Source organism: Nomia melanderi, chromosome 6, assembly GCF_051020985.1.
Source record: "Nomia melanderi isolate GNS246 chromosome 6, iyNomMela1, whole genome shotgun sequence".
Classification (NCBI taxonomy): Eukaryota; Metazoa; Arthropoda; class Insecta; order Hymenoptera; family Halictidae; genus Nomia; species Nomia melanderi.
In genome coordinates, this window is record NC_135004.1 from 19,045,834 (window position 1) to 19,061,250 (window position 15,417).

Below are 15,417 nucleotides of genomic sequence, written 5' to 3' on the forward strand. Positions count from 1 at the left end.
ATCATGATTTTTAACGAGGCAAGGGAGAGAGAGAGAGAGACGAAATGAGAAGGCGAACGAGGAGGGGAGGGAGCGGGGGAGGAAGAAGAAAAGAACGGTGTACAGCGATAATCGAGAAAAGAGGGTCCGGATAGTCCAAGGGGCAGCAGAAGGTATACGCGGTACGTCGTTTCGGTATATGTCGACAAGTTGATAGTAGGCGGTAGGCGGGACGCGACGAGAGACGGAGAATAGGCGAGCCGGGCGAAAGACAGGGACGAGAACGAACGAAGAGAACGGAAGACGGTGCGAAGGAGCGCGAGAAAGAGGAACGGTGTCAGCGGGTATCGCGGGGTTGGGGATGGGCTATGAGGAATGGCCGATGAGAAGTGGGGTGTAGAGGTGTCGGAGTCGGAGAAGGGAAGACGGTCGAAGGGTAGACGGAGACGGAAAGATCGCTAGATCGCCTCGCGTGTATTGATTGGTCTTTTGTGAAAGCTACACCCCCGTGTAGCCGCGAGGCGAACCATCGCGAGTCATCAGACTTTCGGGGTGTATCGTGCGTTCTTCGAGCAGCTGATACGCGCCGTCTTTCATTTCCATCGATCGAAATCTTACAATTAGTCCGACGCTCGGCTTTTCCGCCATTCACGGGACGCGAGGCCGAGAAAAGATTCCTCGTCTAATCGGGGCAAAGACAATGGGACGCGATTGGATAAAGGTCGAGGGTAAAGCGTAGGAGATAAAAAGGGAAAAGGAGCAGAAGAGCGAAAGAGCGGAGAGGCGGAGAGGCGGAGAGGCGGAGAGGCGGAGAGGCGGAGAGGCGGAGAGGAGGAGAGGAGCAGAGGAGGAGAGAGGAGAGGAGGAAAAGAGGAAAAGGGAAAGAGAGGAAGAGAGGAAATCTAAGGTTAGAATGCGAGAACGGTGTAGGAATGACGTAAGCAATGTCGAGCGATCCCTAGCGGTAAAAGGGCTCTGTATCGGCATCGATCGCAGAGTGACCCATATCTGGCGGTGACGGGAGTTCCTACCCCTGCTATCGCATCTCGGTTTACACCGACGGTTCTTCTCTCTCCCTTTGACCCCCTCGCCGCTTACTCGTACTCGTCCCAGCGGCTCCCCCTCCCCCGGGCAACAGTCGACAGTCGAGAGCCGCCAGCCCCCTTCCACGGTTCTCCTCTTTTCCCCCTGTCCGACTCGCCCCCGTTGTTTCCCTTCCGCCCCAGTCTCGCTCCCTTCCACTAATCCCGCTTGTTTCCCTCTTTCTCTCGTTTTCGCCGGTCAGGATCCCCTCCCAGGACCCGCACCCCCGCCAGATCGGTGTCTTCCCCCACTAGCCGCCGGTTTCCCCTTTCTCCGGCAAACGAGGGAACATTCCTCCTCCCCCGTTTTCCAGCAGCCCTGCCGCCTGCCTTCCACGATCGAGCAGATCTTGGGGTTTGTACGGGATGATAGCCGAGTGAGAAAGCTCGCGAGTCCCGTGAAGTTTGCTCGTCGGTAGCAGCAGCAGCAGCCCTGGCCTGCCACAATCGCTTCGACTCGGTTATCGTAAGTGTCGCGCGTTTCGCCGAACGAAATCACCGATCTCGACAACGGAACCGGAACCGAATCCGAGACCGAGACCGAGACCGACACCGACACCGACACCGACACCGACACCGACACCGACACCGACACCGACACCGACAACGACACCGAGACCGGAATTCCGGAACCAATACCAGAACCAAATATTTTCTATAAGATCGAATACTAGAGAGGACGGACAGGAGAGAGGGAGGTTCGTTGGTATCGAGTAGGGTGGAAAAGAATAAGAAAAACGGGGTATGTAGAGATTTTTGTGGATTTTCGCTGAACGAAGGATTTACGTTGCAATGTGTCGCGGAGTGCGTTGAGAAAAGTGTCGAAACAAGACGGTTCGCGCTGTTCGATCGCTCGGGAAATCTCGTAACCGCGTGCTTTGCTATTAGAAACCACGGAAAGGAGCATGTATCGCGACACGCTCGTCTCGACTCGACAACGGCGAGCGGAAAGGGTTGCTTCTTTTATCGAGTATCGGTAGCCCCCTCGGATACGGTGCATCGGAACATCGAGACATCGAGAATCGCATAGTTTAAAGAAACAACCTAATTCCCGAGAGAAACATGGCTGATGAAACGGGAACGACGAAACTTTGATGATCGTGGCGACGACAGTGGTGTCGTCGGTTGACATCGGTACGATCGGGATCGCGGTGGAACGGAGCAAAAGGTGCCGGTGCTAGTGCCAAAGTGGCCGATGCTCGCGAACGACGACGACGACGACGACGACGACGACGACGACGGGGCGATAGACGGACGACAGACGTTAAACGGTAGGCGACCGACGACCAACGATTAACGATTCGCGATTAACGATTCGTAGTAACGATCAACGACGAACGTTGAAAGATAGATTAGAGAGGGTCGACAGTGATACAGTGGATGCACTACGTATCGTTGTGCGGTGGTGTTCCGTGCGCGTACCGTGCGCACCGGGTTACATATACGCTACGTAGCATTGGTAGTGAGATCAATAAGCAGTGTCGTGCCGCCACTCGACCCGTACCCGCTACCACCAACGGTGGAAACTCATTCGAAAAGTCTCTTTCCTTTTTCGGCCACCCAACGCGTATTCCGTGTCACGCACTCGGCTTTCTCCTTGCTCCTTTTTCCGATTCTTTCGCTCGACTCGATCGTTCTCTTCTCTTTGTCTACTAGAAGAACAGATCCGGAGCCTCCGAGAGAGTCGGTTTTCCTTGTTTCCTATCGAAATTTTTCGCTCAAACGTGTTTCACCGTCCCGTCCCAATGAAATTTCTCCCTATTCCCTATAAGTTATTCGCTTCGTCGTTCAGCTATCATCGTTTCAATTGATTCGCGTGTCTCGTTAGCCGCTGGAGTTGCACAACTTTGTTCGAACGATTGCACGGATTCTCGCGTACGACAGATTACGCGAATAGAATTTTTAGACGGAACCGAAACGATGCGATACGAGTCAAGCGAGAAATGGAAGGTAACGCGCTTCTCGCTTTATCGCGTTACATTACCGTTTAGAATGCTCGCCATAAGGACCGGCAGTCGCCGAATCTTTGCTGCACGAGGAATTGATCGGCGAAGGGAAGCTATCTTCTCGCTAAGTTTCTATCGTTTCCGGAGTATATAACCGCGTTTGCGTTTATCGCTCGCAATACGTACGAAGAAATGTTCCGATCCGCGCGGGTGCAGCGGTGAATGGACAATTTAACGGACGGACGAACGGTCGAACGGACGGGCGGACGGACGGACGGACGGGCGGTCGGTCGAACGGACGGACGGACGGACGAAAAGCACTGGGATAGTCCTACATACCGAAGATACGGTTAAACTACTTTCTCCGATCGTCGGAACGAAACGACACGGAAGAGGGGGTCTATCGAGGATCAGAGTTTCATCTTAGAATTCGGTTCGAGCGGGTGACGTCCACTCGAGAGAATTTCCAATTCCGCGATTATTCCTGTCCCCGTGTATGTTTAGACGAGGTTTTTCGCTAAATCGATAAACCTTTTTCTCTCCTGTTCCCTCCGAGGTTGAAAATTCCGAGGTTGAACACGTCCCGATGAAACGTTACGTCTCGCGGTGGTCGACGATGAACCGGTACTCTCGCGATTCGACTCGACGCGTCGCGTCGACGAGCTCGAGTCGGACGAATATCGTGTCGGAACCGTGAACAATTACGATTCCCCGGTGTTTGCGGTAACCGAGAACCTGTTGCCCCGATGACGGCAATAGCATTGCACCACCTGTTTCGAATGTTGGGACGATTCGATCGACAGCCGCGCGCGCGTTGCCGTCGACGGGATTCCTCTGAAAGAAACGATCCGAAAGATCGAACGACGCGAAAGGCGATCGCGAATACGTCTATACGAGAGAGCGGCGCGGCGCGGCGCGACGCGTGAAATGCATGCTTCGTCGGAACAGGTATAGACGCGCAACGAGTAACAGACTGTTTTCAGTCGATACACCGGGGCACTGTGTAGGCTATTGTAGGGTGTCACGGGTGCACGATGAAAAAAGAATTCCTTTTCGCACCTAGAGAATCGTACGCCTAATCGTGGGATCGTCGTGTGCAGCCTGGCTGGCCCCCGCAAAAGCCGCCAATTAATTAAGATAGCTCCTAGATACACGGTAGATCGATAGGGACCGGCCGTGATAAAGACGGGCGAGGGTTTCAGACTTCAGGGATGTTGCAGTGCTGTGGTGTTGGAGGTGGCGCTTCCACGGCACCTCAGGCTCCGCAGCTGCAGGATACCGGATCTGCTGTCGGGACTACCACCTCCACGAAAACCACCATCATGCAGGACGCGGTTCTCGAATCTATCCTCGAGGTGAGCTTCCTCCGGTCAGTTATCTTTCTTCTCTCTACCCCATCTACGATGCCCTTTCGCGGCGATCGAGCGCGAGTACGGTTTCGCTTCGTTTCGAGATTGTGAAACGGTCGGAAAATCGAGCACGTTCGCTTTCGCGGGACACGGAACGCAACCGCTCAAGGTATATTACGTACAAGATTGATGTGCACGTAACGGTTGCGCGTACTCTCGACTTTCGGACCGTTTTCCCTTTCGTTCGTTTCGGCAAACGAACGCCGAGCGGTCTCGTTCGAAATGAATCGGGACACCCGCGACGATCAGCCGAGGATGCGAGATAAACGGATCGACTTTTCAGCAAATGCGAGAAACCGAAGCTCGGAAAGCGGAGTTGGAGCGGCAACGCGCGGAAGCGCAGAACCAGCTACGCGAGAAGATAGCGGGCCGCTATCAGGGTCCGGAATTGGTCGAGGCGCTGCAGTCCAAGATACGAGAGCTCGAAAAGAAAAAGGAGCTGCAGATCGTCAGGCACGAGGAGTTGTCGCTGGAGCTGACGAGTTTGAGACGTGCTCGAAGTAGAGGACCGGTGGTAGGTCACTCGGCGATTCCGACTACTTGGCCACCGGCTGGTTCCGAAATCGACAGGATATTAGCAAAAATAGAGCACGACAATAGGTGCGCGCGCGTTCTTTAATATTCTCCCCCCTTTACGTATGCACGTACACCTACCCAAGCGTGTCGTTGCCTTCGATGTTGCGCGTTACGACCGCGATTAATCTTATCGGACTTTTCGGAGTGTAGCAGAATGATGCACGACATGGATCATACTCGAGGAACCATCACCACGCAACAGCCTTCGACCACGCAAGGCATACTGCGGTCCAGTTCGGAGAACCTGCCGAACCTCGGGCCGCATCAACAACATCCGCCTCATCCTCACGCTCTGAGCTTGGGAATGCCAACGCAAATCAGTCACGTGAGTGTCGGAGGGTAAACGAGGGGCTCTTTTCTAGCGACTTTTTCTCCTAACCGAGTGGCGGCGCGACAGTACGCAGGTTCGCCGATGCCGTTGACGCCGATGATGCCGGGTTGCCCGCCGTTGACTCCGAACGGGCCGCCGTATCACTACAGCGAACCGATCCCGCCGGCTCCGTCGCTCTCCACCAGTCAGTCGCAGCCCGTTTTCCAACAGAAACTGCAGTCGTACCAGCAACCTCAGCCGACCCATGCCGAATTGCCAAGTTCTCATTCTCAAAGTGCTTTGCCGACGCAGCAGAAGCAGCAACAAGCGCACACTCACTTTACGAGTAATCAGTATCAAGAGAGTTACCCGCATACGCAAACCTATCAGCAGCCGCTTCAACAGCAACAACAACAGCAACAGCAACAGCAGCAGCAGCAGCAGCAACAGCAGCAACCACCCCCCCAGCAACATCCGGCCTCTACAACGTACCTGACGTCGTCGAGTCAAAGCGTGATACCTCATTACACGCAGCCCACTCAGACCGCTCAAACGTTTCAATTAAACGGAAGCCAGCAGGTACGTCTGTCGCTTGACTCTCTCTCTCTCTCTCCCTCTTTCTCTCTCTCTCTCTCTCTCTCTCTCTCTCTCTCTCTCTCTCTTTGTCTCCCTTCAGAAACAGGCTAAAACGCGTTGTCCACGCAGGCAACAACGTACCCAAGTTTATCGATAACGTCGCATCCGAACGGAACCTATAGCACGGGAGCAGCGAGCACGTACACCGGTCAAATGTCGCACCACAACTACTCCGTTCCGCAGACGAGCATTCCGCAAACCACGTTGTCATCGCTGCCGCCCTATTCGACGAGCTCCTATCACTCGACTCTCGGTCCGCTGACCAGCGTGCCTCAAACCGTTCTTCCGTTTTCGAGCGTGCAGAGCAGCTTCGCCAACAGCGGATCGACCTACTCCACCGTCGGAACACTCGGGACCAACGCTTTCGGCGCGTCTGGCGTCGGCTCAGGTAACGCTCGACGACGACGCGACGCTCTCTCGGCAGAGACGAGACGTGTTGGAAACTCGCGTGTTTTTCAGGCACCAGTTCGACAGGTTTGCTGCAAACGATAAGCGATCCGCTGCAAGCGATGCAGCAACTCTCTGCCCAGTCTCAGGCGAACCAACTTCAACAGCAGGCCATCATTCAGCAGATTCAGCAAAGTTTGCGCGCCAGTTCGCCCACCGCGGCCGCCACCGGCACTCATCACTATCTCGGTTCGAGGCAGATGCCAAAGATACCCAGCAGTATACTCGCGAATCCTCTGGATCGCCTGACCAACGACAATATCATACCCGAGGGCCAAGTAGATATGCTGGACATACCCGGCAAAGGCAAATGTTACGTCTATATAGCTCGATTCACTTACGAGCCTTTCCAACATTCGCCCAACGAGAATCCGGAGGCGGAGCTGCCCGTGCAGGGCGGCGACTACCTTCTGGTTTGGGGTCAACCCGACGAGGACGGCTTTCTGGACGCGGAATCTCTCGATGGTAGACGCGGCCTGGTTCCCACGAACTTTGTTCAGAAATTGGTCGGAGACGATCTTCTGGAGTTCCACCAGGCCGTCTTGGGTCTCAGGGACGTCGACGATTCCGCTTCCACCAATATTCCCCAAGTGAGCAATGTGAGCAATCCTTAGAAGTATCGTTAACGCGCACAGCGCCGCCGCAACTATATTTCGCCTGTTTCGCCGTGTCTCGCGCGTCGTTTCGCGTCCACACCGACCCGACCGAGTCCCGCGGCCGCGATCCTCATCTTCCGTTCCTCGTTGTTCCAGTGCTTTCTGCAGGATATAGACCTCGAATTGGCCGCGCTCGAAGAAGGGAACCGAAACCGACAGGCGGAACTCTCCGCGTACGCCGAGTTGGACAACATCGCCGAAGAGGACGAGCAAGAACCACCAGGTTGGTACGCTTTCGTCTCATCGGGGTGCATGGCTATCCATCGGATACGCTCCGTGTACCGAGTAATAGACGCGTCGTTCCGCCAACGATAACTTTCGCTTAAGTTTCAGAATTTTACAACTCGTACGCTCTTGCCATTTTTTTTTCGCCGATTTGCAGTTGGTAGTTGCATAGGCAGATTCCCCTCTTTCTTTTCGTTCCGTTTCGTTTCGTTTCGTTTCGTTTCGTTTCGTTTCGTTTCGTTTCCTCTCGTTTGTGTCAATTCGATTCGACAGATTTAGGATGGCTTAGCAAACTAGATAGCGAAAGATTCTTAGCTACAGCTAGGCTTGTCTTGTCTTTTTTTTCCTGAAGAAGTCTACCTGTTTTCGGACCTAGTTCCGGCGCCACAGCATCTCACTCTCGAGCGGCAGCTGAACAAGAGCGTCCTAATCGGATGGACACCGCCCGATAATACTCATCAGTTAGAATCCTATCACGTCTACGTGGATGGAGTGTTGAAGGTCACCGTGAAAGCCACCGAGAGAACTCGAGCGCTCGTCGAGGGAGTCGATTCTACCAGGGTACGTAACCGATTACCGATCAACCTCTCGTAGCGCGTTATTTCACGCGTCGTTACGTTCGCTCCACAAGTCCGAAGAAGCATTATCGAAAGTAGATGGTAGATTCGCGTCGAAAGCGAGGCGCGCGCAGAGCATCGGATCGTCGCGGATCCTCTGCGCCGCCGTTTCGCTTCGATTTGGCGACTTTGCGACTTTGCGATTTTGCAATTTTGCAATTTTGCGATTTTGCGATTTTGCGAGGATGCGATCCGATCCGATTTGATCGAAGCGACGCACGATGATACAGCCGCACAGGATAAGCGTACGTTCGGTGACACATTCGAGGAGGACGTCTCGCGACGCCGCTTGCACGATGGTGATCGGCAAGGACGTCGCCTTGGGCCCGACCGCCGTCAAGGCATCGAACGTAACCGCCACCAGCGCCGTGATCTCTTGGTTGCCGAGCAACAGTAATCATCAGCACGTCGTCTGCGTGAACAACGTCGAAGTTCGAACGGTGAAGCCCGGCGTTTACAGGCACACGATCACCGGCCTCGCGCCGTCCACCATCTACAGAGTGACCGTCAAGGCGAAGAATCTCAGAGCGACCCACTTCGAGGACCAAAACACTCAGACGGCGAACAATTTGGCGTGCCACGTCCACTTCAAAACGCTTCCGAAGGGACTGCCCGATCCTCCGGTCGATATCCAGGTTCGATCCGCAACGCTTCTCGATAGCCTTTTACCGCACGATAATTTTAGTTTTCTCGACGACACTGGTGGTTGCTCCGCAGGTGGAGGCTGGACCGCAGGACGGCACTTTGCTAGTGACCTGGCAGCCTGTTGCCCTAAACGGTTCGGCCGTCACCGGTTACGCGGTGTACGCCGATGGGAAGAAGGTGACCGACGTCGATAGCCCCACCGGTGACCACGCGCTGGTCGACATTCACAAGCTGATGGGTTTGAATCCGAAACATATCACGGTGAGAACGAAAAGCAGGGAAAGTCAGTCGGGAGACAGCTGCGCCACCGCGATTCCGTGCAGCGTGCTGCGCGGCGGCACCGGCGGCACCGCCGGCACCGCGGTCGGCACCGCGGCTCACCTCCAGCAACACGGATCCATCCAACACATGCAGGACCAGGGGCAGCCGCAATCCTCCGTCGCGGGCCAGCCGGACGACCCGAACAGGCTGCGCATGAGCAGCGTCGGGCAAAGGTACTCGACGGCTCCGGTGCCCTCTCACGCGAGGAGGCACGCTGCCCCGAGGGTCGACGTCCACGGCCAAGTGATCATCGAGACCGACGAGAATTTGTCCGACAAGGAGATTTACCCCGGCCAGAGCATGTCTCACATGGGTAAGAGAACCTCGTTTTCACGGGAACGCTTTCCTCTCTCTCTCTCTCTCTCTCTCTCTCTCGACGACGACACTTTGCACGCGTTACGACTGTCGCGTAGGAGTTCCTGAAATCACCAAAGACTCGGCGAGCGAAGCGAATTACAGCGAAGAGGACGATCCGTCCCGTAGAGGTCGAGGCATGCCGTTGCACCACGCTGTTCATTCTCGTTACGGTCCACAGATGGGACAGCAAGGATTGGCGGGAACCCATAGACCCGGAAGAATGGGTCCCGGCGTTCACAGCGGCCCCGGAGCCAGACCGCAGGATCCTTATTACGAACAATCGGGTAAGCGGTTCGCGTTGCCTCGCTCGCTCGAGGTTCCCCGAACCTCCCGAAACCGCGCGTTCTCCATCGCGGAGAAACGAGAATCGCGTTTCTTTCTATTCGTTTGTTCGGCGCAGTGAACCAAAGAGGCAGAGGTCCCGGGTATCGAGGTGGTCGAGGAATGCAAGTCCAAGGCGGAGCGGGTCATCCGTCTAGCAGCGGGCAGCAGATGAACAAGAGGATTCGGTGGTTCGTCGCGCTGTTCGACTACAATCCGAAAACCATGTCGCCCAACCCGGACGCCTGCGAAGACGAACTCTCCTTTTCGAACGGCGACACGATCAAGGTCCTCGTTCGTTTCGTTTTCACGCGTTCGAGGCGTGCGTTCGTTCGCCGACCGTTGTCACGAATGCGTTCGTTCCGTAGGTGTACGGCGAGAAAGACGCGGACGGGTTTTACTGGGGAGAATGTCGCGGCAGACAGGGATACATTCCTTGCAACATGGTGCAAGAGATCGAAGACCCGAATCAACCGGGGCAGGGCCAGGGCGGAAGGAGAAGCAGATGGGGAGATATTTACGCCAGCATGCCCGTGAAAAAGATGATCGCGCTCTACGACTACGATCCGCACGAACTGTCGCCAAACGTCGACTCGGTAAGACGTCGTTTTCCGATCGTTTCCCAGGATGTTGCGAGCCTGCTACGATCCTTCGGCCGTTTCCCGCGAGTCCGCGTGATCGATACTCGTTCGCACTTGTTTTTCTCTTTCTGATACGTTCGCAGCAAGTGGAGTTGACTTTTCGGGCCGGAAACGAGATTTACGTTTACGGTGATCTAGACGACGATGGATTCTATATGGGCGAATTGAACGGCGTTCGCGGTTTAGTTCCGAGCAACTTCCTCACCGAAGCACCCGACCAGCCGGCGCAGGGCCAACTTCCGCCGGGCAGCAGGAGACCCCCCGGTCAGAGTCAGGGCCTCGGGGCGAGAGGACCGCCTCCTCCGCCTCGGGAACCACCGCCGCCCGGACATCGACGTAACAAAGGTAAACGCCCGAAACAGAGAGAGATAGAGAGGGGGAGAGAGGGGGAGAGAGGGGGACAGCTGTTCTCGCGTTTAGCGACCGCCGTCCGACGAATAGCGTTCCTCGAGCCGCGTGAACCGAGAGCCGACCTTCCTGACACGAGAGACCAGCCGCACAGCCCAGCCGCAGTGGGATTCACCGGAATATCGAAATCTACCGAGAACCTCTCTCGAGTCCCTTGTCGTGAACGAAGAATCCGTTCGACTGGCTCGGGGAATTGAAATGGTCAAACGCATTCACACTGGCGCGCACTCTCTTCCACCGGATGCGAGGTCGTTCGTTTATTTCGGCGAATTCGGAGCAACCCAAAGAAACGATCGATCGATGAAACCACGAAAACTCGAGGGAACCGACTCGAAGAGAGTCCGAGGCATCGCAAGAGAACGAACGGTGGTCAGTGTGAATGAAACACGCGCGTGTAAACGGCGAACAACACGAGACACGAAATCAGGTGTGCCAGACGACAGGCAGAAGGGTCACGCAACCGTACACGTAGCGATGTAGCGATGTATGTACCTAGGTGGCTCGACCCGAACCGGCCCTCTCCAGACCCCTCCAGACCCCTCCAGACCCCTCCAGGCCACTCCAGACCACTCCAGACCCGACAACACCCAACCGAACACGTCCAGACACGTCCAGACACGTCCAGACACGTCCAGACACGTCCGAACCCGTTGAGCTCAGGCCTCTCCCGACACGCCGCCGATCGAAGAGTCGGACTTCCTACGATCAGAGATTTCACGGAAAATCTCGACGCGATGCTCGATGTTTCGAGCGCAAACTCGGTGCTTATTTTCCATAGAGTGTTTCACCTTTAACTAAACGGTTCGTCGACGATCAATCTCTGGGAACTCGAGAAACCTTCGATATCGTCACGATACGTAAAGGGTCGAGTGACTAGATTACCCGTAATACCTGTCGATTCCTCGTATTGATCGCGAGATACGATTACGTCAAACTAATTTTAACAATTTTGTACTTGCTACTTTCTCTTCTCTTTTTTTCTCTTTCCCTTCCCTTCCCTTCCCATCCCGTTCCTTTCCCCGTTTCCGTTTGAAACCTCTCGTGTATTGTTGTCGTATGCAACTCGTGTATTGCTCTCTGTCTTTCTATCTACAGTAGTGCTCGCTTAAATTCCATAATTTTCGGTCGCAGCAGTGGAATTTAACCGAGCGGAAGAAACAGGAGGAACCCGTTTGCTTCCAGGAATTGCCTATAGCGAGATACGGTGAGCGGATGCGGGACTCGAAAGCGACGTCGCACCCGTCGAATAGAAACCTGCGATCGACAACGTTTCGATTGCAGCAATTTCAACCTTACCTTCTCAAATCTAGTCGAATCCATTGAATTTATCTCTGAGACTGAGAAGGTAAAGCTAAAACTATTGCAACGGAAATTGTCTTCGTCGCGTGTTTATATTCGAGGCGTGCGGTATCTCTTTGACCTGTGTCCGTCTTTATACCCCTCATTGTATTCACGTTACTCTGAACTCGAGGCAGCGAATAACGAAGGAGAAGAGTAGGGTTGGTGCAGTGGAATTAAGGCGAGCAAATTTCTCTGGAATTTAAGCGAGCATCGCTGTAACTCCATCTTCCGTCTATCTAATTATCTATCTTTCTATTTACCTACATACACATCCAAAACACACACTCTCTCTCTCTCTCTCTCTCTCTCTCTCTCTCTCTCTCTCTCTCTCTCTCTCTCTCTCTCTCTCTCTCTCTCTCTCTCTCTCTCTCTGACATAAACACTGACACACACTCTCTCTCTCCCTGTCTCTCTCTCTCTCTCTCTCTCTCTCTCTCTCTCTCTTTTTCTCTCTATTTTTCCATTTCTTTACATATCGCAGTATACATACTATACGGTATATAGTATATATACTACGATACATGTGTATAAAATAAAACACTAAGCCGCTTTCAGTGTTCTCTACTAAGTATCTATACATACATGCATACACGCGTACATGCATACATACATACATACATGCGTACGCGCGTACGTACCTTCATAGCACATATACATGTATATATAGATATATGTATGCGTATGTGCTATGTGCATATATTTTTCCTCTATCTATTGTATGTATACATATATACGTATATGCGTATATGCGTATGTGCGTACATACCTACACGCGCGTGTATACGTACGGTACGCGCAAGGATGTAGCATCCGTTCGTATACATGGATACGTGTACGTATATATACATATATGTCACGTATACGCTATATATGAGTACAGTATGGAAAACGTATATAGCGTCTACTCTATAACGATATAATCTGTTTCTGTGTGCCTGAACTGGTCGATGGTCGTCGTGTCACATGATTGTCGTTCGTGTCGTGTTGTCAAGCTGGCCATTTAAACGTTGAAATAGCGAAAGTTTGAACGATTCGTTGGTCGGAGTCTGTTTCGACGACGCTCCATCGCATTTCGTGTTTTCACGCGTAAACTCGAATGGGGAACGATTATCGCGCCAGGTAACTCTCGGCCGATGCTCGCGTTTCTCGTCTCTCTGTTCGATGCAACTTGTTCTTTAACGTCCACGGGGGAAAAAACGAGAGGGAAGGAAAGGGGAAGAAAAGGGGAAGAAAACGAGAGCGAAGCGGTTGCAGGGAAAGCCCGGAAAGAAAGAGAAAACGAGAGGGCGGAAACGTTGAAAGATCATAAAGAACATAAAGATATAAATTTGCCCAAATGCGTTGGAGAAGCGTTACATGGTACATACGAATCGACCGCGTACATGAATGTTCGTTCGAAAGTAAAGTAAATGCGCCATGAATGACAACACGGTTCTGTTCTCTTCTCTGTTGCTAGATGCCTGCATTGTGCCTGTGTCTGTCCCTGTCTGTCACTTAGACTCTAGACAACAACAACAACAACCATCACTAATGAACAACCAACAACATCAACTCCAACATCAACAAAACAATCCACCGCATCTAGCGTACCAACAAGCGAATCACCACAGCTACACGACTGTAACCACGTCCAACCAACATGGGCCCACTCCCATGGGTGCCCATCAGCAAGGTCCCGTACCACTTCACCTTCAACAGCAGGTGAGTTCACTGCTCTATCCGAAACTTTTCACCGGTGCTTTTCGACGTGCTACGAATCCTTGCGCAGCAATTTCTTCTCTACGATATTTCGATTCTATTACCTTTCTCGTCTTTACTCTCTATCTCTTTACTTTCTCTCTTTCTCTCTCTCTCTCTCTCTCTCTCCCTCTCTTTGTTCCGTCCCTCCACCTTCTCTCTTTTCCCCTCGTTCCCTTTCTGTCTTCGCCGTACCGACATCTTCGTATCGTCCATCGCGATAATCGTCTCGCTGTGCGAGTTTCGAAAAGGAAATCTGAAAGGTCATCGAAGAGACGCAATTGCGCGCGACTTGGAGTTTTTAACGAGACAACGCGCGATGGAATCTCGACGCAACGAATACATCGGATCGTTGCGCGCATAGAATAGAGTGAAACCGGCGTACGCGTTCCACGCGCGTACGAGAACCAGGATACCGAGAAAAGTCGAGTGTTTTCTAACTAAATTATCACCGATAATCGAGTTATCGCTATCCTCGTTATCCCAACGGATTTACGTTTCGGCTGGAAAAATGTAATTCCCTGTTGCAAGCGTGCTTTACGTAACTCCGCTCGAAACCGCTCTCGGTTACGAGCACGTTCGATGCCAACTCGTTGTCCAGCGAGAAGACGGGGAAACTAAAGCCCCGGCGATCGGATAACGATAACGCGTATCGGTATCGTGGAATCGAAGAACGGTGTACCTTCTCTACCCGGCAGATCGTAGATCGTAGATTCTAGATCGTAGGTCGTAGGTCGTAGGTCGTAGGCCGTAGGCCGTAAGCACACGTACAATAGCAGGAAAACGTAGCGATTCACGATCAAGACTGGCATCGAAATTCTTGAGCGCTTCTCTCATTTGACTGTTCGTGCTCGCTTCTGTACTCGCTTTCGTACTCGCTTTCGTACCCGCTTTCGTACTCGCTTTCGTAGTTCTCCCTTCGATCCATCGACGTGTCCGAGAAAGTTACGCTTGCGTCTTTGAGATGTGGTCTCGCATCGACGAGAGTCGCCCCACGGGTCGTCCCATTTCACGTCCAAAGGTTGTAGACGTAGCGCGATATTCGTATGCTTCGTAAAGCTTCGCAAAGCGTTAGACTGCGATCGAATCTTGAGGATCGAACGGTAGTCCCGTGTCACGCTAGAGACAGCAGCCGCGTCCGTCCTTAGGACCCGGCGCGTCGCCCATTGCGACGAGAGACACTTTGGTAAAACACCTTTCAGGATGTCGGAAACATTCGATGTGCGAATTGTGCGCATCAAATTGCGCGAAAATTGCGCGAAAATTGCGCGAAAATTGCGCGAATTCTGCGTATTATGCGAATACCATGCGAAGATACGAATCTGCGGAAATAGAAAGATCGACCGTAACGAGTAACGAGCAAGTAGAGACTTGGACGAGAATCGAATTCGAGGTGCGCGACTGGAACGTCGAGCGATTTTCATAACCGTCTGCCCTGTTTATTTTGTAGGGGAAGGGGAGGGGAGGCGTGATCAATCGTGGTAGCACCGCGCCGGGAGGAATGCAGGTCCCTGGACAGCACATGCAACAGCAACCCGACTATCAGCAGCAACAACAACAGCAGCAGAATCAGCCGTATCAGCAGCAGCAGCAGCAGCCGCCGAACCAGCAAAATCAGGGCTATCAGCAGCAACAGAATCAAGGGTACCAGCAACCAGGCTCGGGATTCGGACCGCAAGGCCAGCAGTTCCAGCAGGCTCAATCGCAGCAGCAGCAGCAGCAGCAGCAACAACAACTGCAACTCCAACAACAGCAGCAGCAAC

The 15,417-nt window shown here is 53.3% G+C and overlaps 1 protein-coding gene across 1 annotated transcript; it reads left to right on the plus strand.

The window, feature by feature from the left end:
• Positions 1-1,809: 1,809 nt before the first annotated feature.
• Positions 1,810-15,296, plus strand: Rbp (RIMS binding protein). The gene is made up of 16 exons (XM_076368447.1): positions 1,810-2,195; positions 4,210-4,376; positions 4,700-5,016; positions 5,143-5,317; positions 5,390-5,881; positions 6,008-6,326; positions 6,398-6,984; positions 7,138-7,264; positions 7,619-7,827; positions 8,114-8,518; positions 8,601-9,162; positions 9,263-9,490; positions 9,607-9,815; positions 9,896-10,123; positions 10,252-10,513; positions 15,105-15,296. The coding sequence occupies exons 1-16, from the start codon at positions 2,156-2,158 to the stop codon at positions 15,137-15,139; spliced, it is 4,362 nt and encodes a 1,453-aa protein (XP_076224562.1). The 5' UTR covers positions 1,810-2,155; the 3' UTR covers positions 15,140-15,296.
• Positions 15,297-15,417: the final 121 nt, after the last annotated feature.

What these genes read in the sequence shown, in the direction of transcription:
- Rbp (XM_076368447.1), top strand. Translation starts at nt 2,156, where the DNA reads ATGATCGTGGCGACGACAGTGGTGTCGTCGGTTGACATCG. An exon ending in ATCCTCCGGTCGATATCCAG is followed by an intron (nt 8,519 to 8,600) that starts GTTCGATCCGCA and finishes GTTGCTCCGCAG; the next exon opens with GTGGAGGCTGGACCGCAGGA. An exon ending in TCCTTATTACGAACAATCGG is followed by an intron (nt 9,491 to 9,606) that starts GTAAGCGGTTCG and finishes TGTTCGGCGCAG; the next exon opens with TGAACCAAAGAGGCAGAGGT.